At 53.7% G+C, this 22,867-nt stretch overlaps 2 protein-coding genes across 2 annotated transcripts in view; one reads left to right on the top strand and one right to left on the bottom strand.

The window, feature by feature from the left end:
• The first annotated feature begins 919 nt into the window (after positions 1–919).
• On the top strand, positions 920–5,528 carry MIEF2 (mitochondrial elongation factor 2). The gene is made up of 4 exons (XM_012664970.1): positions 920–965; positions 3,026–3,179; positions 3,396–3,558; positions 4,027–5,528. The coding sequence occupies exons 2-4, from the start codon at positions 3,033–3,035 to the stop codon at positions 5,079–5,081; spliced, it is 1,365 nt and encodes a 454-aa protein (XP_012520424.1). The 5' UTR covers positions 920–965; positions 3,026–3,032; the 3' UTR covers positions 5,082–5,528.
• Positions 5,529–11,419: 5,891 nt separating this feature from the next.
• The window catches only part of TOP3A (topoisomerase (DNA) III alpha), a 30,456-nt gene continuing 19,008 nt past the window's right edge, over positions 11,420–22,867 (bottom strand). The window contains exons 14-19 of the mRNA XM_012664983.1: positions 20,599–20,712; positions 20,356–20,521; positions 18,694–18,837; positions 15,085–15,207; positions 13,352–14,040; positions 11,420–11,882 (exon numbers count right to left, since the gene is read on the bottom strand). Of these exons, the coding sequence (XP_012520437.1) occupies positions 11,704–11,882; positions 13,352–14,040; positions 15,085–15,207; positions 18,694–18,837; positions 20,356–20,521; positions 20,599–20,712 (1,415 nt within the window). The 3' untranslated portion in view covers positions 11,420–11,703. The remainder of the gene's footprint in view (positions 11,883–13,351; positions 14,041–15,084; positions 15,208–18,693; positions 18,838–20,355; positions 20,522–20,598; positions 20,713–22,867) is intronic.

Below are 22,867 nucleotides of genomic sequence, written 5' to 3'. Positions count from 1 at the left end.
GCGGGGGCGCAGGGGCCCAGAGAGTGTCTGCGCGTGGGTCCCCGGGTGCCTAACTCCTGCTTCTAGCTCTCCTTTCCTCATGTGTGAAATGCTTCCTAGGGTTGTCGCCAGAAGCAAATGGACAAATGCATGTGTTGCTGGCAGCACGCAGCAGACTCCCGGCAAGCGGCAGGTTATTCCCGCTTGCTGCCAGCACTCCTCGTGTATTGGTTGCTGGTGCCCCCGCTACAACGGGGGCTGCAGAAGAGCCACGTCAGTCTCAGTCCCGCTGTTCACACTGCTCCGCCCGGGCGGCCTGTGGCAGGCCCCGGTACCTGGGCCGCAGCTCATATTGCACGACCACCCTTCACAGGGTAGAGGGGTTTACCCCTTTTACAGGAGAAAAAACTGAGGCCCGGGCGGAGAAAGGCCGACACAAGGCCGCACGGAGCAGATGGCAGGGGTGGGCTCTCGCCTAGCTATGTGCCCCCAGCAGACCCACAGGTAATCATGAGGCCACCAAGGACTTCCTGCAGAGGTGACCTAAGAGGTCGGAGGCGCGGGCCTCTGGCTAGCTGCCGCCTGACTGTCAGGCCTCGGAAGGAGCGTAGACCAGATAGCCTTCTCCAAAGCGGAGGCTCACATTACAAACGCACAGGCCACCGGAGGACAGCCACTCACACCGCCTGTCGCGGACTCGGAATGCAGCCTTGCGCCTTTAAATTCGGAGTACGGCAGCGAGTCCCGCCTCGAGGGGGCGTGGCCTACCCGTCACTGGCTGAGCCGCGCAGTATTTTGGAACTGGTGCGCGGGAGTCCTGCGCTCCGATTGGAGCTAGGGCCTGCCTGTCCGCGTGCCTCTGGGGTCAGTGGTTTCCCCCGGGCCCTGGGCGTTCGGTTCCCGGGTGCTTCACGTTCCATTCCCAGGCGTTCCGGGCTTGGGGGCCCGCTGCGTCCTCCAGTCGCTGCGGAGACGCCACGACGCAGGTACGGCCGGAGCGCCGAGGGGCAGCTCCGGGGGTCACCCAGCCCCGGGCGTGGCGCGCGTCCCGGATGCAGATCGGAGGCGTGGCCCGCGGTCTCCGCGGGGGAAAGAGGGGAGGGCTCGGGGCCCCAAGGCTCGAGTTCGAATCCCAGCCCTGCCCCTTTCCATCTTGGGCATTTTACTTGGTTTCTCTGGGTCTTGGTGTCTTCTCCTGTGAACCGGGCTGCAACAGGCCCACCTAGGGGCTGCTGCGCGGCCTGCTCAACCCTGGCCCAGGGCAGGCGGGTTTGGCGGAGGAGGGGAAGGCCAGGCGGCATCCACGGCTCCGCTGTGCAGTCGGGTTATTTTTAACCACCCGCGCCCTCTCCCCCTTCCTGGAGTTGGAAGGCTGCGGGTTGGGGCCTGCGCGACCCCTCTTGAGAGCAGGGCTGAATCCCAGTTTAGACAGGTGAAGGATCTTTAAATAGCTTTACAGTTTGCAAAGTGGATTCTTGGTCCCGCGGGGGTGGGTGGCAACACTGATCCCCGTGTCACCGATGAGGAAGCTGAAACTGGCTCTGGGGCCGTGGTGGATCACCCGTCTGGCCTACGATCGCCCCAGAGCCCGTCTTATTTTTAGTCTGGGGCAAATGCGCAGGTGTCCGTGCTCAGTCACATAGTGCTTCAGCCTTCAGCTACTCCAGGCCTCTTGTCACTTGGCAACTGAGCCCCTGGCACCCACAGCATAGCAGGGAGGACAGCAGTCCTTGGTGCCCCAGTAGGCTGTGACCTCATGGTCATCTCTGAGGCCTCCCCAGCAAGACCTCTGCCTGGTGTCTGATGGGTCCCCTAAGCTTGCCTCTTGGTCACACATCCCCCTCAGCTCTCAGTGCCTGAGGACAGCGTCCCCTCGCAGAACCTGAGGCTGGGGCTTGGTGGACTGGACCCTGGGAGATCTCTGCCTCCACTTCCCAAGTGCCTGGCCCCACCCAGCGACAAACTGCAGGGTTGCTCACTCTCCTTGCCGCTGCCTGTGCCATCGGCCTTCAGGCCCTCATCTTACCTTCTTTGTTGCTTGGCCTCGTGGCAGCTGAGGATAACCCCCGAGCCCCCCAACAGTGTCCCAAGCCCCGGAGGCCCAGATAGCCCTCTGTCTGGGGGCACTGGACAGCCCTCTGGGTCAGTCTTTAGGGTTGCCCCTGACAGTGGGGCTTCAGCCGTGGCTTGCACATGCCCATTGGCCTCCCTGGGCCGCCTGGGCCTTTTCCCTCTGCTTGTTCTCTCACTTGGTAGCTCTGCCTCTGGCGGCTGCTACCAAGATTTGGGTCTTTGCCCCTGAGCATCACACAGGTGCCCGCCAAAGGTCCAAGAGGCTCCCCCAGGCAAGCTGTCTGGGACCCCAAATTGCTGGTCTCTGGGCTTTGGGTTCCTCCTGAGAGGATATCAGGGAGGGCTGCTGTGCCTGGCCCTTGTTAGGAACCTGGGAAGAGGCAGCCTCTGAGGACCTGGCCACGTGGCACAGGGAAGACCTATCGGACTCTGGGGGTGGACAAGAATCTGGAGGCTTTGCATTCGTGGGTTTGAGACCTCACCACTTGCTGGGTGGCTTGGCAGCCTATAGCTCTGTAAAATAGGGGTGGTCATGATAAGACCCACCTCATGGGTCTTTGGTGATGTCAGGGGTCCTGGAAGGTGGTTGGAGGGAGAGAGGCCCTTCCCATAGCTGCCACAGGGCCTTTATGAGCTCTTCTTTCCAGGGGTGGGTTGCTTGCAGCTTTGGGGGAGAGGGCTTGGCCGCTCCCCATCTCCTTGCAAGAAATGGGGACTTGGGGCCCTAAAGCCCAAGTTCCAACCCCAGCCCTGCCCCTTCCTGTCTTGGGCTCTTCACTTGGTTTCCCAGGGCCTTGGTGTCCTCCCCTGTGAATGGGTGGCCCTTGTCTCATGAGACATTCTCAGAAATCCCTCTGTGGGCTTGACTGTTACGCTAGCACGATGGCAGCCAGAGCTCCTACCCACACTGTCTCAGCTGCCAGCCTGGCTGCCCGCAGCCTGAGCTGTTGCTGCACCCTTGGCTCTCTTACAGGCCGACCATGGCAGAGTTCTCCCAGAAACGGGGGAAGCGGCGTGGCGACGAGGGGCTGGGCAGCGTGGTGGACTTCCTCCTGGCCAATGCCCGCCTGGTGCTGGGTGTGGGCGGGGCTGCCGTGCTGGGCATTGCCACCCTGGCTGTGAAGCGGGTAAGACCAGGCTGGGCGGGTCACGCCTGAGGCTCCCAGAGGAGGATGACAGGGCTGGGGCCTGCACAAGGTCCAGGGGGCGGTGGGGACTGCCCGAGGCTGGTGCTGGAGCCCAGGGCACCTGCTTCTCCCCAGCACCCTGGTTTGCTTTGCCCCTGGGCTTTGCCGTGGCTGCCCAGGCTTCAGATGCTCTGATCTGTGTCCCTCTGCCTGCAGTTCATCGACAGGGCCACTAGCCCACAGGATGAGGATGACACCAAGGGGGACAGCTGGAAGGAACTGAGCCTTCTCAAGGCCACACCGAACCTGCAGCCCCGGCCCCCGCCTGCTGCCCTCAGCCAACCTGTGTTGCCCCAGCCCCCCCTGCCCTCTGCCCCAGGTGAGTGGCACCCCTTCCCTTCTGACGTGGGTGGGTACCTCTTTGGTGGTCACATTCAGGAGATGCAGCCAGGCTCTGCCACTGATGGATGCTGTGACCCTACACACGTCTGTTCCCCTCTCCGGGCCATGGGCTCCTCAGACATTTAATGGGGATTGTGTTTCTTTGCCCTTCTACCAGAGCGAGGTGACAGCCCTGATGGTGGGAAGCCTCAGATGGGGAAACTGAGGCCTGGAGAGGGGCAGGACCTGTCCCACTTTGCACGAAGCTGTCGCAGCTGTAGGGCCAGGGTGATGGACTCTGGGACAACGAGCACTCCTCGTCAAGTGCTCACTGTATGAGAGGATATGAACTAAGTGCTTTTTCAGGTGTCATAACCAACGAGGAAAGTAAGGGGCAGGGACATCACAAAGCTAGTCATCAAGTAGGGTTCTGTTCTGACTGGTTCCCTGTCCCTTCACTCCGCAGAGGGTCCTGCAGACACTGTTCCTCATGTGCCACCTCAGCTCAGCTCCCCAGCACCGCTGTGCCTGACGTTCCAGGAGAAGCTGCTGGCATTTGAGCGGGCCCACGTGACCATCCCAGCAGCCCAGGTGGCTTTGGCCAAACAGCTGGCTGGTGACATTGCCCTGGAGCTGCAGGCTTACTTGCGGAGCAAGTTCCCAGAACTGCCCTTTGGGGCACTTGTGCCCCAGGGGCCGCTCTACGATGGGCTACAGGCAGGGGCCGCCGACCACGTGCGTCTGCTGGTACCGCTGGTGTTGGAGCCGGGCCTGTGGAGCATGGTGCCGGGTGTGGACACTGTGGCGAGGGACCCTCGCTGCTGGGCTGTGCGCAGGACTCAGCTTGAATTCCACCCCCGAGGGAGCAGCCCCTGGGACCGCTTCCTGGTGGGAGGCTACCTTTCCTCCCGCGTCCTGCTGGAGCTGCTCCGCAAGGCACTGGCTGCCTCCGTCAACTGGCCAGCGATTGGCAGCCTTCTCGGGTGCCTGATCCGGCCCAGTCTGGCCTCGGAGGAGCTGCTGCTCGAGGTGCAGCATGAGCGCCTGGAGCTCACAGCAGCTGTGCTTGTGGCAGTCCCTGGGGCCGATGCTGATGACCGCCTCCTGTTGGCCTGGCCCCTGGAGGGGCTGGCCGGGAACCTCTGGCTGCAGGATTTGTACCCAGTAGAGGCCGCCAGGCTGCGAGCCCTAGATGACCATGACTCTGGGACCCGCCGACGGCTGCTGCTGATGCTGTGTGGCATCTGTCGTGGCCACTTGGCCCTGGGGCGGCTGGGCCTGAGCCACCTGACCCAGGTGGTTCTGCGTCTGGGGGAGGAGGATGTGGATTGGGCGGAGGAGGCCTTGGGGGAGCGCTTCCTGCAGGCCCTGGAGCTGCTCATCTGCAGCCTGGAGCGGGCCAGCCTGCCCTGCCACTTCAACCCCTGCGTGAACCTCTTCGACAGCTTGTGCGAGGAGGAGATCGACGACATTGGCTACGCGCTGTACAGTGGCCTACAGGCACCTGAGGTGCTGCTCTAGACGGGTGGGGACGGGGGTGGCCGGCAAGTTTTCTGATACTGGTGAGCTGTGCTCGTCTCCCAGGGATTTGGAGAGTGGATTTTCTCTTGCTTTTAGCCAGGATGAAAGAGGGTACATTACCCAAACCCAGGGCATTGGTGTGTGCTTGGGCTGTGATCACCAGGATCCCTAAGCCTGAAGAGCGTGGGTCACCGTTGCCTGAGTGCACCTGGACTGCCTCGGCAGCATGGAGTGCCAGCCACTCACGCAGGAGCCCCACGTTCCTTTGGGGTCAACCCCAGGACTTTGGGCTCTGTCCATCATCACCAGCAACGAATCCACTGACAGAACGTGGCTCCTGCCATCCGAGGCAGGGATGAAGGCAGTTCCATTTTTCTGCTGAGAGTCATTTAATGCTTTCCTTGGGCACCAGCTCCAGGCACCTTGAGGCATCTGGTGCCAGGTGGTAAGTATCATGTTTGTTCCATCCCCTGGAGCCAGAGTCACCTGGTGTCCCTGGAGGACAGCTTTTTGGTTGTTAGAGGATGGCGTTTTCCCAACGACTTCTGAGCAGTTAGTTTTCTTGTTCTCTTCGGGCTCCAGAGCAGGAGCTCAGTGTGACTTGCTGCCCACCTGATACCTCTGGGGAAGGCCCCCATTTCCCCCCAAACTAGGTGAGTTTTCTCTACAGGCAGCTGAGGGCCCTTACTTGCTGGGGGAGCTGAGGCCCTGTGCTGTCCGCCTTGCCTGCAGCCGGGGTGTCCCACTGTCACTCCTCCTGGCGCCACTGGGGAGCAGAGGACGTGCGCCTCCTAGAGAGGCCTGGTGCGCAGACCGGGCCCCTGCAGCATGCCATGCGAACTGCTCTCAGCGGATGTCTGTATTCTGGCTTCGAAGTCTGGCAGAGGTAGCAGGGGCCTGGAGGAGGGAGATTCCAGCTCGCCTCCCGGGTGCCTTCCTGTCTTTGGTATTCTTCCTGCTGAAACGAAGCTATGCCTCGGAGAATGTGAACAAGAATAAAAGGAAAAAATTCTAATGTGTTTAACTTGTGCTGGGTAAAGGGGTCTCGGCGCTTTCATACGTGGCTGTTTGGGGTTTTCTGAAAGTCCCGTGGCTTGGCCTGGCAGCTTGGCAAAGGGCTTGAGATCAGTTTGGAGGTGGTAGGGTTTTAAAAAGTAGCGTCTTAGTCTGTTCGGACCACTGTAACAAAATGCCATAGACTGGGCGGCTTAGAAACAACAGAAATTTATTTCTTATACTTTTGGAGACTGGAAGTCCCGGACACTAAGCCCAACCATGTGAAGTCCACACTCATGACTTGATCACCTCCCGAAGGCCCTACCTCTTAATGCTATCAATTTGGGTGTTTCAGCAATTAGGATTTCAGCATATAAATTTGTGGGGGGACATAAACTTTCAGTCCATAACAAATTACGTGGAGGGAGAAAGTTAAAAGTCTTAGTGTGAAGTCTTGCTTTAGCAATGGGAACCAACTAGTTCAGGTTTTGTTTCTAAGGCTGAACTGCCAGGCCCAATGTCATGCCCGCCTGCCCTTTCTGGGCTCGGTGGGGCTGTCCCACAGCCCTTCAGCCAGGTCCCGTCAGTTCAAATACCCTTTCTCCACCTCCCTTGCCTCTCTGTGTGGCCCCACAAGTAGGGAGCAAACTCAGCCCCCCTCGTGCAGGTGAGAAGCCAGAGCATCTCAGCGTTCCCCAGGAGCCAAAGTCGGGCTCACTTCCTGTCACCACAGATGACAGATGAGGCCTGGGGAGGGCTCTGGCCACCCCAGCTGTACCCTTTTCACTTGCTTCAGCTCTACCCACACCATTGTATCTCCTCAGGGGACACCCCTCCCCCTTCTAACTGTGGCTGCAGGAGGCAAGGGGAGCAGGACAGTATGGGACAGAGGGGGTGGTGGTGTAGGCCTCCAGGTACAGCGCGAGGCGCAGAGGCTGCAGCAAGGGTCAAGGGGTGGGAGGCTGGCTTAGTCAGGGTCTGTTTTAGTCTCTTGGTCAGGAGCTGCACCTGGGCCTTGGTCCCTGGTGCTTTGAGCCATTTTACTGGCAGAGGGTCGGCAAGAGAGCAGCCCAGGCAAACCTGTGCCTCGGTCCTCCCATCTATAAAATGGGGAATCGGGGACGCCTACGTCCCGGGTGGCTGTGAGGTTTAACTGGGGTGGCATTGCGGACCCAGCGCCTGGCACACAGTGAACTGCCCTGGAATGAGAGACTGCTGGGCCTCGCTGCCCCTGCCCTTCCCACGTCACGACGCCCCAGCACAGCAAGGCCCTCCCAGGTGCCAGGCGAGCCCCCTGGTCACGAGGCCGGAGGCCGCTGTGCAGGAAGTGAGCTTGGTTTAGCTCCTCTTAGGTAACCAGCCCCACCAAGCCCGGTGTGGGCCGCTCTGTGGAGGCCACCTGCTTCAGGCAGCTCTGAATGCTCTTGTCATTCTCTGGTTTTGTAGGAAAAAAACCAAGATGAGTTAAAAGGGAGAAAAATGTCCATGGTTACATCACCTAGTTAATGTCTGGGACTTTATTTCTAGCCAGAGAACTGGACACAAGCCACCGTTTTTGCTAGGAGCCTTCTCAGGACCCGCGTCCTGGGCTCCACCAGCTGCAAGACAAAGTGCTGCGAAATCTCACCCTCTTCCCTTTAACCTGCGGACGATCCCAGCTCTGCCTGCCTGGGCGAGCCACGTGTGGACCAGCCCAGGCCCCAGATGTCTTTGTACTGAGAACCTTCCATGGTGGTGGCAAAACGTGGCACTCCGATTGCTTATTTTAGTTTCACCAAGTGACCCAAAGCCAGGAGACTGTGGCGAGGCACAGCCTGTGGCAAGCAGGAGATTCTACTTGCTCAGAATGAGGGGATCACCAGACCGGTGGGATGGGCGGGGAGGGGACTGCAAAATGGAGAACAGAAACTTACTAATTTAAAAAATGTCACCTATAGATCATCTTGGCTAACTGAAGGATAAACCTCACCAAATAGAAAACGTCCTTTTAGTAAACCCACTTCTTTTCAAGAATACTTAGCTACAGGGGAATCCATCAAGGGAAGATCATGATCTCCCCAGGCTGACCTAACTGGCTCCCATCTTTGCTATTATTAAAAAAAAGAAAGAAAAACCCTGAACAGAGTTTCTGTGCACACAGCTTTCTCATTAGGAGATTCCTGCGAGCGGACAGCATTCGAATGTTGCTCAGATCCTGAAGGACTGTGCCAAATTCGGTTCTAGTCGGGTTAGAAAACACCCCCGTCCCCCAACCCAAGCCCCGAACAGCAAGGAGCAGGGCAGAAAGGTCACAGTGGCTGGGTCTGGGAAATGGAAATGCACCCCCTGCCACCCCTTACTGCAACTTCCAAATTTACTTTGGAATGGGAAAGTGAAGGTGTTAATTCATACTCCCACCAGCGGTGCAGAGGCTGACTTGTCACTTGCACCAAGGAAGAGCAGTCACTTCAGCATCAGGGAGCCCTCGGCTACAGCGGTCTTGCTGGCCCCAGCCCCCCTGGGGCACACCCGCCTGGAAGCCAGCGCCCAGGCTCTCGAGGAGGGTGCGGCCTCGCCTTTGACTGCACAGGTCCTTTCCCCAGCCTGCCTTCCAGGGGGCATCCTTCAAGTGGGGATTTAGTGGGCCTTGAGGTCACACCTCAGAGCCCCCAGGCACAGACACCAGAGCCTGGGGAGGCTCCAGGGCAGGGGTGGGTGGGAGTTGCTCCAACCTCTGCCCTCTCAAAGGAGAGGCCCTCAAGCTGGTACACTATTTATGCCTGTAACATTCGCATTTTTCTTTTGTAATCAGAATAAGCCTTAAAAAAAACCAACCCAATTTATTGAGGAAGCTAAGGTTGTAGTGGACAAAACCCAAGTGTGTCAGAAAGCAAGTACCCATGATTGGCGAACGCTCCTGATCACCTCTGCACTGCTTGCCACTTCCCGAGACATCCAGCCCAGCTAGTTCAGTGGGCTGGGGCCTCTGGCAGGCGGGGAGGCCAGACTCACAGGGTCACTTGCTTGCATGGACTTCTGAAGGAACTTTCCAGGTTCAGACTGCAGGCGGAATCCTGACGCTCTCCCAGTGTGTGGGCTGGTGGTCTAAAGTGGGAGGGTGGTAAGACCCAGGTGAGCAAGCTGAACCGGGACCACCTCGTATTCTAGTCTGAGACACCTGGACACTGAACAAAATCCAGCTAAATGTGAACACCCCAAATTCTTGGCTGCATTACAGGAAAAGCAGGCGGTGAATTCACCCCAGAGGGCAGTGGCGGTCTCTGCCTGGTGTCATGGCAGCTGGCATCTCCAGGCGTAGGTACCAGTGCTGCTGGGCACACTGACCCTAGCTCCAGGGGAGCAGCTGGCTGGGCACCAGGTTTCAAGGCCAATTTAGATGCTTGGTAGGGGAAGGCACTTAACCCACAAGAGCCTTGGTTTCCTCCATGAAACGACAGGAGATGATGTCCTGCAGGCAGCCAGGAGGCTGAAATCATGAGACACCTTGCCCAGTGCCCAGTCTTGGTTGGGCCCAGCAAGGCAGGGAATGGGTATCACTTTCTTCTTGGTCTTGCATTGTACAAGCTGCAGGAGATGGGGTTCAACACAAGGATTAAAAACCTCCAGTGAGTGGGTGAATGAGTGGGCGAGTAGAAAAAAAAACCCAAAACTTCCATTCAACTGGGGGGGCAATTTCTTGCTGCACCGCATACTGCTAACCGGATCGCGTTGTCAGACTCAAATTGCAATTGAGCCCGACTGTAATCCCCGCTAGGGAGCCTCACAGCTGAATAAGAACACCCCATTGCAGACATGCCATGAGGCTGCAGGGACAAAGGCACATGCCCAGGGTGGCAGACCGGGCCAGGGGAGTTGGGGGCCAAGCTCGGGTCTGTCCGTGGTGCAGCCCAATCCTGCAGTCCGTGGTCTCAGCACATAAAGGAGTGGAAACACCACAAATGCACCTGGTGTCCATCATCTACAAAGAACTCCTACAACTCAACAAAAAGATGAACAACCCAATTTAAAAATGCATAAAGGATTCAAATAGACATTTCTCCAAAGAATATATACCAATGGCTAGTAGTAAGCCCATGAAGAAATGGTCAATATCACTAAATAAATGCAAGTCAAAACTATAATGAGATGCCACCTCTCACCCACCAGGATGGCTATGATACAAAAAAAATAAATAAATGAGTAACAGCTGTTGATGAGGATCTGCACGCATGGCTGGTGGAATGTTAAACGGTGCAGCCACCATGGAAAAATTTGGTGGTGCATTAAAATGTTAAAACGTGGAGTTGCCATATGACCCAGCAATTCTACTCCTAGACATATGCCCAAAATAACTGAAAATAATCAGACACTCATACATGAATGTTCATAGAAGCACTATTCACGACAGCCAAAGGCAGACACAAACAAAATGTCCCAACAACTGATAGATGGAAGACAAAAAGTAGACTAGTGGTTGCTAGGGGCTGGGAGGGCAAAACCCCACGAATGCAGGGCCATGACCCGCATTACTGGCTGAGATGCTCCAGGAACAATTCCAAGAATCTGCACTTGTAAAAATTCCTCCCTGACGCCACTCAGGACACAGCCGCTGGTCTCCCTGAAGGGTATGGGCTGAGAGTCCCATGACCACAAAACAGTTCCAGTTTCTCATCTCGCATCTCATCTCTGCTCATCTTCTAAACCACATAACAGAGCCCATAGGGCTGTCCGTTATTCATAATGTTCTTGTGAAGGCGATCAAGGAAACCCAACCACCGCTGGAAAGCACAGGCAAGGGGAAGTTAGTGTTCCGAGTCTTGCGTTGGGCATTTTCTCTGCTCCAAGGGACAAACTGTGGGGTGGGAAGAAGGCAGGCTCAGTGTTTGCCACATGGACAGGTGGGCTGGCAGGGGACCACCAGGAACAGTGGCCCGCAAGAGGCCCCAGGGTGAGAGCTCCCTCTAGCACTGGCCGGCATTCATGCCTGTGGCTCCTGCAAACGTCCCCTGATGCTCCGCATTGTCACGGGGCAGAGCGCAGGGCTGGATTCTTTCTTGAGGCACACAGACTCTAGAGAGTCCTGGCTTTTAGGTGAAAAGGGAATGAAGCTGCTTCTGCAGACAGAACGAGGGCTACTTCCCCATGTTACACCCTCCTCCTTGGGATGTCCAGGCTGCCCAGGAGTGCTGGCTGCTCACTCGGGGTTTCTGCAAGGGAAGGAAGCCTCTTTTTTTTTTTTTTTTGAGACAGGGTCTCACTATGTTCCCCTCGCTGGTTTCGAACTCCTGGGCTCAAGAAGCAACCTTCCTGCCCCTGCTTCCTAAGTAGCTGGGGCACTTATTGCTTTGCACCAGTGTCTACTGTTAACTGTGACCTGCCTAACTTGTGACTATCCTTGGGGCGGAGGGTCACAGGAAGCAGATGTGTGACTTCTCAGCAGCGGCTACGGTCATTTCTGAGCCCTGGGCAGAGGGCCCCTGTCCAGCAGCGCTGACCTTCTCTAGACAGTGGTATGGACCTTGTGCCCCTTAACACGGGAAGGTGCGATGCTTTCTCAGCTTCTAGGACAACGAACGGCCACCTGGTCCTGGTTAACTCATTAAGGGGGCAGGTCTGAGAAAGTGGCCCTCACTACCCTACCCCGCCCTCATCTGTTCTGAGGACAGAAAGGACGAGTGTGTCCAGGCTGGTGGCAAAGGCTGCACTTCCGGGGTTTCTTAGCTGTAGACGCTGGGTCTGCGGAGTTGGCCCGGGGTCTTTTGCTTCTGGCCTCTGGACCCTCGGTTCTTCCTCTCCCTCCTGGCCAGGGTGGGGCTCCCAAAGTCCCTGTGGAAGGAGTTAGGGGAAGACCAAGTTTAGAACTGACACACTCAAATGGCAAGAAATACAGGTCACAGTGTTGGGTGGGGCATGTCCCAACTTTTACTCAGTCATGTATACCTCACAGGCCAGGCCCCCTCACTCATTGTAAGATCAAGACATGATGTGTTTTCCATCTTATGTGACCTGACACCTCCTCTAAAGAAGCCTAAGCTCCTGGAGACATTGTCACATGCTGATTGCCCTAGTAAGGGGACACTGGTGTCACTGTGCTGGCCCTTTGTAAGAGGTAGAAACCCAAGCGGGCAGCAAAGACAAGCAGCCTGTGACCTACAGCCTGCTTCCTACCTGCCATACAAGGGGACCTGAGCTCTGGACCTGAGCTCCAGGGCCTAAACAGGCCTCTTGGTGCTGGCTACCTGACGACCAGGACAATTCATCAGTTGGCCTGCAGGTCAGATGCCACTTCCGTCCAAGTAGGAAGATGAGTGGCCCTGGTATTCCTGAAGTGTGCAGGCCACACTGCTCTCACACACAGAAAATGTGGGTCTGTCACAGCGACGCTGTCTCTTGTCCCTATAGCACTGGCAGGTGGCTCTAAGGCCTATACTTTTTACTGAGTCTCTGGGTTCCTCTTGTACATGCAGAGCTGGTGTTATAGTCACCACCTGAGACTGACTCCTTTATAAAACAGGAGCCCTATGCAAGTAGACAGGTACCATCTTATTGTTGAGGAAACTGAGGCAACAGTCTAAGTCGTTTGTTCAAGGTCACATGACTACAGAACCAGAGCCGCACAACCCCAAAGCTCCCACGAGGCCCGTTGGCCACTGTCAGATGTTTGATTACGCTCTGCTGTGCACCAGTGTGGCAGCAGCCATTCCAAAGTGCCCTCACACACACCATTCACCTCCATCCTGTATCTGGGTGTCAGTTCCCACAACACCTATTTCTGGGACACTGGCCCAAGCTGTGTAACCCTGGGTAGGTTACTAAATAATCACCAGGGTCAGTTTGTTCATCTGAAGATATGAGGCTGATGCTAATAATCTTGCCAGGGTTACAGAGGCTGTGAAGAGGGACTGGGCAAACCTATGTTCAAATCGTGGGCTCTGTCACTGTGTGACCCTGTGCAAAGCCACTTTGTTGGTCTGGGCCTCACCTTCCTCATTTGTAACATGTGAGCACAATGCTGACCTGATAAGGATGAAAGAAGATGCATGTGAAGTACATTTAGCACAGTGCCAGGCACACGAAAGCTACCCAATTAATGGTGGCTACACTTTAATCTGGAATGAGGACTGTGCAGTTCATCACTTTGCTGAAAGTGAGGAAACGGACACAAAGGACAGCCCAGGTGCCCCTCCTGATCCCACCGTGACACTGCCCTGCCTTCTCTGTGCTGTCTCTGGTCTCTGAAGCGGGGGCACTGTGAAAACCCAAGGCAGGGACTCACATGCCCCTCTCCACCTCACCTGGCGCCATGTTCTCGTCGACCCACTGGAAGAAGCCGCACTGCTGCTCTCTTGGCTTGGCACACGTATGGAACTGGCGCCCCTTATTGGGCCCGTCCTTCTGCACAGTCCGTGTGACAGTGGGCTGGCTGCATAGGCAGGACGTGCCACTACCACTGCCATCACCAGGGCTGCCAAACCCACCCAGGTGGCTCCCTGAGCCTGGCAGGCGTCCCAGAGAACCACCTGGGGGTCTTGATGCCGGGGCAGCAGGCCCTCCTGCTTCTGGATGGCCACTGTCTGCCCACAGGAAGAAGTTGCAGCCACCCCCATTGCACTTATAGAACTGCCGGCCCTGGTTGGGGCCCTCCTTCCGGACAGTGAGCAGCACAGCCTCTTGGCCACAGTTGCAGGTCACGGAGTTGCTTTCACCAGCAGCAGTGGGTGGGGGGAGGAGCTGGGCCAGAGCCTTTGCGGGCCCAGCCTGTCTGTTGCCAGGAGGTTGGGGGTGGCTGTGCTGGCTGCCATCCATCCTGTTCAGGGACTGGCTAGCCTGCAGGTGGCCAGAGGGCTGGCTAGCTCTGGGGGGGCCCCGTGAAAATCTTAGGTTTAGGATCTCCCTCAGGGTTTCATCACATCCGCCGACACAGCCAACAAACTCCAGAGGCATGGTTGGGGGAAGGCTACCACGCTTAAACTTGAACTTCAACCTGGTGAGGCCAGAGGGTGAGAAAAAACGTTAACAACCAGGTGCCAGCGTTTCCCTGCTCCAGCCCCAGGCTTCTCCACATCTCTCACGCTTCAGGAAGCCCATGTGAAGCCCTTAACCAGCCACCCAGGAGCACCTGCAGCTGTCACAGGAGCACAGTGGGAAGCAGTGCAGATGACACCTAAGACTCTGACTGATCAACCCAATATGGACACCTCTGAAAGGTTCCATTTCTCTATACCAGCTGTTCTTTTTTTTTTTTCTTTTATCTTGATCCTCATTTTATAGATGATACACCAGCAGTTCTCTAGGTGTGATTCCAGGGCCCCTGAGGGTTTCTGGGCCCTTTCAAGGAGAGGTTGAAACTATTTTATAACAATGCTACGAAGTTATGTCTGTTTTGCTATTGTTCTTCCATGTGTGTGCTCTAGAGCTTTCCAGAGGTTACAGTATACACAATAACTCAGTAGACTGCAAGAGCAGATACGGAAAATAGGAATTTTATTGTAAAAACCAAGTTATTTATGTTAGTATGCAATGCATTTGCTGTAAATGAATTAATATTTTAAAAGGTGTCTCCACTTTAATTTTGAATATGGCATAGATAAACAGCCCACAATAAAAGCTCTGTGGGCTCCTTGATGATTTTTCAGGGTGTGAGGGGTCCTGTGAGTAACAAGTTTGAGAACCCCTGTCCTGCACCAGGGCTCTCCATTTTTAATGCGTGAATAATTTCCTGAGCCCAAAGCAGCAATGATCTATCTGAAAAGGGGAGGGAAAGGGGCCCTCCTGGCCAGGGATGCACAGCCCAGAGCCCTCTCCCACGCCGGGCTTCCACACACACTGAGGCGATCACGCACACAAGACACAGCAGAACTGGCCTGGGCCAGCTGACCTGGCTGCCACTAAGCGCCGCAGCTAAAACCCTAAAACCCTGTGTGGCCTCAGGGTGAGACTCCAAGCTCTCCCCTCTGCGTTCTGGTGGGAGGAAGGGCAAGATGGGCAACATGGCTGCACTCACTCGGAGAGGAGGCACCCGGCTCACCTGTACACAGGCTGTGGCTGACAGACCGGACACACGCTGCCGTCCCTGCTGGCCTCCAGCACCGAGTCGGGAAACCACATGGCCGTTCGACACTCTGGGAAACCCGTGCAGCTGAGGTAGAACCTGAGGAGCAAGGGCCAGGTGAGACCACTTACCTGGACACACAGTCACTGGTGTTCAACAACTTAGAAAAATGGGCCTATTTACTCCGTACTTCCCCCAAAACGAAGCAGCTACTGCTGAGCCTGCTTCGTCCTTAAAGAAATACCAGCCAACAAGGCAGCCGTGGAGCTGCCGTGCTCTGGCCGTGTCACACATTCTCCAAGTTTCTGCTGCCTGCCCCTCTGGGGTGGGGCCAGCACTCCCTCATTTGCAGGTGAGTAAATAGAGGCCTGGAGCGCTCTGGAAACCTGCCCAGAAACATGTACGGAGGGAGGGAGGGAGCCAGGCCTGGAAAGCATCTTCGTGCCAAGGGCCTCGCGCCTGGTGCCCACGCTGCTTGGTGTTCTTGGCCAGCACATCTCAGCGCCTTCCAGTCATGGAACTTCAGGGTCTTATAATTCCTCTGCGTGTGCCTGGATACTACCAGACAGGAAAAACCAACCCTAAACCCTATTTTTTTTTTTTTTTTTGAGACAGAGTCTCGCTTTGTTGCCCAGGCTAGAGTGAGTGCCATGGCGTCGGCCTAGCTCACAGCAACCTCAAACTCCTGGGCTCAAGCAATCCTTCTGCCTCCGCCTCCTGAGTAGCTGGGACTACAGGCATGCGCCACCATTCCGGGCTAATTTTTTTTTCTCTCTCTATATATTTTTAGTTGTCCAGATCATTTCTTTCTATTTTTCAGTAGAGACGGGGTCTCGCTCTTGCTCAGGCTGGTCTCGAACTCCTGACCTTGAGCGATCCACCCGCCTCGGCCTCCCAGAGTGCTAGGATTACAAGCGTGAGCCACCGTGCCTGGCCTAAACCCCAGTTATTTAAATAGGAAATCCACAAACTCAGAAATGGAACTTATCAGATGAACCCTGGCAAGCTAAAGCCTGCAAGACAATCTCCAGACCCCCCGGGTGACTCTGAGAAGAATTCCTTTGTTATCAAGTACTATACCTGGAGAATTCCAAACTAAAACAGAAGTAGCCTTTCTCCTTATGTCCCAATGATTACTAATACAATAACCTACTGGTGGCAAAGGAAACCATCAATAGCATTTATTATGCACTGAAATATATGCCCAGGTAGTGGGCTAAGCCTAGAGTGGCCCTGACTTCTGTCTGTGGGTGGCATGAGCCCTGCCACCTGCTTCTAGGTCTAGCCCACAGACCTCTTGTTTCTGAGAGCTGGGGGAGGGGCCTTCTCTTCACCTGGGCCAGCCAGGCCACTGAGGGCTGTGATGAGGAGGCGGCAAACCACCTTTCTCACTGGCAGCAAGGAGGCAGCATGATTCTGCAGTCCAGGCAGAGGAGAAGGGCAGTGAAGTCCTGGGTTCAAACTCTGCCTTTACTGCCCACCAGGGCTGAAACTCTCAACTAGTGCCCCCAGCCCACTAAGCCTCAGTTTTCACTTTTTTTTTTGAGACAGAGTCTTGCTCTGTTGCCCAGGCTAGAGAACCATGGCATCAACCTAGCTCACAGCAACCTCAAACTCCTGGGCTCAAGTGATCCTCCTGCCTCAGCCTCCTGAGTAAGCTGGGACTACAGGTGCACACCACCATGCCCGGCTAATTTTTTCTATTTTTAGTTGCCCAGCTAATCTTTTTTTCTATTTTAGTAGAGACGGGGTCTTGCTCTCGCTTAAACTAGTCTCAAACTCCTGACCTCAAGCGATCCTCCTGCCTCAGCCTCCCAGAGCGCTAGGATTACAGGTGTGAGCCACCGCTCCAGCCTGTTTTCACTCTTTAAAAAGTGGGGAAAAAGGCTAGGTGTGGTGGCTCACACCTGTAATCCCAGCCCTTTGGGAGACAGAGGCTGACTGCTTGAGGCTTGAGGCCAGTTAGAGACCAGCCTAAGCGAGAGCAAGACCCCATCTCTACTAAAAATAGAAAAATTAGCTAGGCATGGTGGTGTACACCTGTAGTCCTAGATACTCGGGAGGCTGAGGCAGGAGGATTGCTTGACCCCAGGAGTGTGAGGTTGCTGTGAGCTATGTTGATGTCACTGCACTCTACCCTGAGCAACACAGTCAGATCCTGTCTCTAAAAAAAAAGTGGGGGAAAAAAAAATCCCTGCCTTGCAGGCTGCAGAGTGATTATGAAGATGGAAAGAGACAATGTTTACAGAGCACCTTCCATCATGCCAGCGAGGGACGGCACCTGATGAATGACAGCCTCCATCCCTGTCTGGCACTTCTTTCCCCATGAACTTCCTCCAGTGGTCAGCTGCCAGCAGGGACAAATAGGCCAGACTAGGCAACCTGATCCGGGGGTAAATTGCCCACTCAGATCTAGTACATGAATATGAAGAGGGAGTTGAGGTTTCCAGGCCCAATTCAGACCAGTATTTGATGAGCACCTACAATGTGTCAGGCAAAGTGCTGTACAGTCTTGATCTTTTTTCCTGAAAGGGGTGGCCTTGCAAAAATAACAGGGAAATACCTAATCCCACAATTTCCTCGGTGATGGTTAAAGATCAGTCCTATGAGTTCTCTCACTAACAGGCACCCTGCAGAGTTCTGCTTTGCATAACTTCTGGAGAGACCAGAATGAATGGAAAAGAGATGTCAATCTCTCTTTCAAAATTGTTTTTTGAGAATCTACTTTTACAGAGTTCTTGAGTAAACAGCAGGAGGACGAGCTACAGCCTCAACCATATCTCGAGGACAGAGTCACATCTCCGGTGATAATGCCCTCTCCAAGGAAAAGCAAGGAACAAAGTCTTGGACTTTGTCATTCTGCAGTTTTTGTTGTCTACCTGCTGCTGCTTTTGTTATCAGCTGACAGGCAGCACTTTTTTTCCTCTCTTCATCCCCCTTAAAATCAGCAAAATCAGCACTCGGTCTCGCTGCTGGCACCCCCTTCTCTTTCTTTGGGATGCCACGCCGTCTCTCTCTCTTTCTATCCCCCTCTCTTTCTTCTTTCTCCTCTGAGAAGGATAAAATAAACTTTTTCACTTTTGTATCTTAATCTTTTCGTGAGAAATCTTTCTCCACCCTCGCCATGAGCGCCTACCAGCCTTTTCACCCTAACCATCCTAACCCTTAGAAAAGCTTTGTGAGGCAGACACTACTGGCTTTCTGAAAGATGACCTTGGTGCTCAGAGTTGTTAAGCTGCTTCAGGCCACACAGCTCACTTCAGAGAGAAGTGGGATTTGAACCCAGACCCATCATGCTCCTCCACCACTCGCCACACATTGAATAAATGATGTCCTACCCACGGTGGACCAAAACACCCCACTATTATTCAGTCCCTCACCTCCTCTGAGTTCCCACAGCACTGCACACCTCAAAGGCCTGTCCCCACTGTGCTATCCTTCTAGTCCAACACCTTGCTGGGGCTGGCAACAGGCCAGCCTTTAACTAATTCCATGGAAATAAAATGGCAGGGCCTTTCAGAGAGCTGCCCAGCCAACACAGCAGGTGCTGGGGCACAGAGGCAGGGCAAAAGCCAGGGCACTGACCCGCCACTCTTCTTGGTCTTGAGGACCATGTCCTTGTTGCACTGTGGGCACTTCCTGATGGGCTGCGGCATAGTTGGGTAGATCTCTTCCTGCTGGCCCACTTCTGTCCCTTCCCCAAAGTACTGGGCCAAGGCCTCGTCCAATCTGAAGAGAAGGCAAAAACACACATCAGCTAGCAATTGCTGCAAACCACTTACAACATTCTTATCTGTACACAACATGTGTGACCTTGGGAACCAGCTGGTAAATGAGCCACAGGCCTGCTGCAGAGAACGGAGGGCAGAGAGAAGAGAGTGAGATTATCAAACAGCCCTGGCTCCTGGTTCCTGGCCAGAGCCTGGGAGGAGTCAGGCTATAGGCAGATAATTCTGCCTTGTCACCAGCCCCATATGAAACAAGTAAAACCCCACAGGATCTACACACAAACTCCAGAAGTGTCTGCCTTAAGTTTAAACTAGTTCATGCATTTCTTTTCAAAATTAGCATGGGGCAGTCTGAAGGATAAGAAAGAACAAACTATTTCCTACTATACTTTCACAACACACTTCTAATACCGGCCGTGTAGGTTTTTTCCACCACACACCAAGCAATTCTTCAGCAGACACTAGCTGGACGTCCTCCCATTCAGTTCAGTTCTGGGCTATGTACCTGGAGAGCGTTCTGCAATAAGGCCTCAGTCCCACAAGACTGCCTCCTCTTTAGATGCCAGTCACAAATTCCAGGCTGCTCTTCTGACCAACCAGTTATAAACTGGGCTTCCTAGAACCCCCTCCTTGGGTTTGGTTAACTTGCTGGAGTGGCTCACAGAACTCAGGGCAACACTTTACTTACACTTGCCTATTTATTACAAAGGATACTACAGATGAAGTCAGATGGAAGAGACACACAGGGTGAGGCATGTGGGAGGGGGCGCTGAGTTTCCAAGCCCTTTCCAGGAACGCCACCCTCTAGGAACCTCCACATGCTCCGCTATTTGAAAGCTCGCCAAACCCAGTCCATGGGTTGTTATGGAGGCTTTATTATTTAGGCATGATTGATAAATCACTGGCCATTGGTGCTGAACCTAACCTCCAGCTCCTCTCCCCTCCCCAGAGGTGGGACCAAAAATCCCAACCTTCTAATCACAGGGTTGGTTCCCTGGCAACCAGCCCCAACCTGAGGCTGTCGAGGAGCTCCCTGCCATCAAGTCACCTCATTAGCACACAAAAGTCACTTGGAGGATTTTGAGGGTTTTAGGAGCTGTGTGCCAGGAAACAAAGACTAAATATATATATCTTATTATAAATCACAGTATCACAGATAGAAAATACGTCATTTCTAACAAAATGCACACCGCTGCTTGCTAAATGGCCACCTCTAAATGCCTGAGAACAAATGAATCATATCCCAGCACGTGGGTTTACTGATTTAAAAGACTATGCTGCCTAACTCAAGACAATTAAATTCAAGAGAAGGGCATTTCTAAAACCATTAGCCCAGAGTAACTGGAGCAGATCATGCTGACTATTGTTTCTATACAGACAAAGCTCTCCAGAACCCCCAGGAGGAAAACCCAAAGGGGAGGAGTATGGTGTGGCAGCCCCAGGGCAGGGGGTGAGGATGAATCTAGTAGGGGAATAGCCCCCAAGAACTCCCTCTGCTCGCTGGGGAAATGGCACTCACTTCTTCGCTTTAGTCACTGCTTCAATGAAAACCTGCTTGTATTTCTGCACCTGCTGCCTCAGAACCACCAATTTGTCCTTCTTGCCCTCACAGATCAGCTTCAGATCAGCTTCCAGCTCAGCCCGGAGGTCAGGCTTAGACATCTCATAGCCCATGGAATCATAACCTGCAGGGAAAGAGGGTGCTCTGTGAGGGCCCCCAACACCACTGCCCGCATCCACTGCCAGCTCCCTCCTACCTTACCTTCCACAAGTCCCATGCCAAGGTGCCCAGGGAGGAACCGCTTGTCTGGGGTGAGTCCCACGTACATCCGGGCTTTGATGGTCTCGATGTGCTCGGCGTGGGTGGCATCAGTACCTAGAAGCCATTTCCTGGTTACTCTGAGGTAACACAGACAGCTGCACCCAGAGGGCCAGGGCGCCTCGCTCACACCACAACTCCCCTCTGCCCGGAGGGCCTATGCAGGCAAGATGCGTCTGTTCCCATCTGATTCATAAGAGAAATCACAAAGGCAACCTCAACCTCACATCTGATTCCTCATCAAAGCTGTCGATTCCAGCTTGAAAATTCCTTTAAATCCTCTTTCCCCCTCCTGTGTCGCAGCCACAGCCGGAGTCTACCTCTTCCCATCTGCCCTGTTACCACACCCTCATCCTCATCCTCCCCATTTCTGCTCCCTTCCGCCCATTCTCTAAGCTGTGGCCAAAGGGACCGTTTAAAATGTAGCTCTGCCATTAGGGAAATGTAAATCAAAACCACAATAAAATACCATTTCACACCCACTAGCATGGGTATAATTTACAAGATAATAACAAGTGCTGGTGAGGATGTGGAGAAAATGTAAAATGGTGCAGCCACTGGGAAAAATGGTTTGGCAGTTCCTCAGAAAGTTAAAAGTAGAGTTACCATGTGAAATGGGTGGCCTTGCTGAAATAACAGGAAAATACTCAATCCTACAATTTCCTAATAACCTCTAAAGATCAATCATGAGCTCTCCCTACTCCCCGGTCTCTCTCTCCCTAGCTGGCAGGCACAGTGCAGGGCTCTGTTTTCCCGAACATCTGAAAAGAGCCCAAAGACAGAAAGGAAATGTAAATCTTTCTCTTTACATGCACCAGAAAATGCCTTTAGAATCTGTTTCTATAGCCTAAGGTGTTCCTAAGAAGCTCCTAGACAGATAGCAGGGAGCAAACTCCAGGCCTCAGTTTCCTGCCCAAAACCGTATCTCAGGAGCAAAATCACATCCCCTGAGATAAGCCTGACTACATTTCAGAGAAAACCAATTCTCCAGGAAGAGAGAAAAAGCAAGAAAGATGGAACAATGTGACCGCTCTTGAAGCTGCCTGCTAGTTACTCCACAGCTGCTTTGGTTTTAACTGACAATAATTACTATTTTTTCCTTTCTCTTTACTGCTGGCACCTCCCTTCTCCCTTCTTTGAACACCATGCGACCCAGCAATCCCACTCCTAGATATATACCCAAGAGAACTGAAAACACATATCCACATAAAAGCTTGTACTCAACTGTTCATAGCAGCATTATCCCTAACAGCCAGAGAGAGAAAAACGTAATGTCCACCAACTGATCAGCCGACAAACAAAATGTGGTCTATAGATACAATGGAATATTATCTGGTAATAAAAAGGAATGAAAGTCTTTTTCCGTGGTCCAGCTGACACCTCAATTTCAAGGAACGAAGTCCTGACAAATGCTGTGACATGGATGAACCTTGAGGTCAGTTACAAAAGGCCACATATTTATCGTATGATTCCCTCTATAGGGAAATGTCTAAAATAGGCAAATCTCTCAGTCAGAAAGATCAGTAGTTGCCTAGGGCTGGAGGATTAGAGGAGAGGAAAGGGGAACGTGAGTTACTGCTATAGGGTAAATGGTTTCTTTCTGAGGTGATGAAAACGTTCTAAAACAGACTGTGGTGATGACTGCCCAACTTTGTAAATGTACTAACAATGTGAATTACACATTTTAAACAGGTGAATTGTATCATACATGAATGATGTCTCAGTAAAACTGTTACCATCATTTTAAAAATATTACTTAAATAATATTTTAATAATTAGCTCGGCACAGTGGCTCACTATAAACTCAGCACTTTGGGAGGCCAAGGCAGGAGGATGGCTTGAGGCCAGGAGTTTGAGACCAGCTTGGGAAACATAGCAAGACCTTGTCTCAAAAAAAAAAAGAAAAGTTAGCAGGGTGCAGAGGTGGCACACAATACTTGGGAGGCTGAGGCAGGGGGATTGCTTGAACCCAGGAGTTAGAGGCTACAATGAGCTATGATCGTGCCACTGAACTCTGGCCTGGGCAGCAGAGCAGAAACTGTCTATAAAAAAAACAAATTAAGGCCGGGCGTGGTGGCTCACGCCTGTAATCCTAGCACTCTGGGAGGCCGAGGCAGGCAGATTATTTGAGCTCAGGAGTTCGAAACCAGCCTGAGCAAGAGCAAGAGCCCGTCTCTACTAAAAATAGAAAGAAATTAATTGGACAACTAAA

Source organism: Propithecus coquereli, unplaced genomic scaffold (genome assembly GCF_000956105.1).
Source record: "Propithecus coquereli isolate 6110/MARCELLA unplaced genomic scaffold, Pcoq_1.0 Scaffold946, whole genome shotgun sequence".
NCBI lineage: Eukaryota > Metazoa > Chordata > Mammalia > Primates > Indriidae > Propithecus > Propithecus coquereli.
The sequence above is the reverse complement of the archived record's forward strand: the minus strand, read 5'-3'. Positions and strand labels throughout refer to the sequence as shown.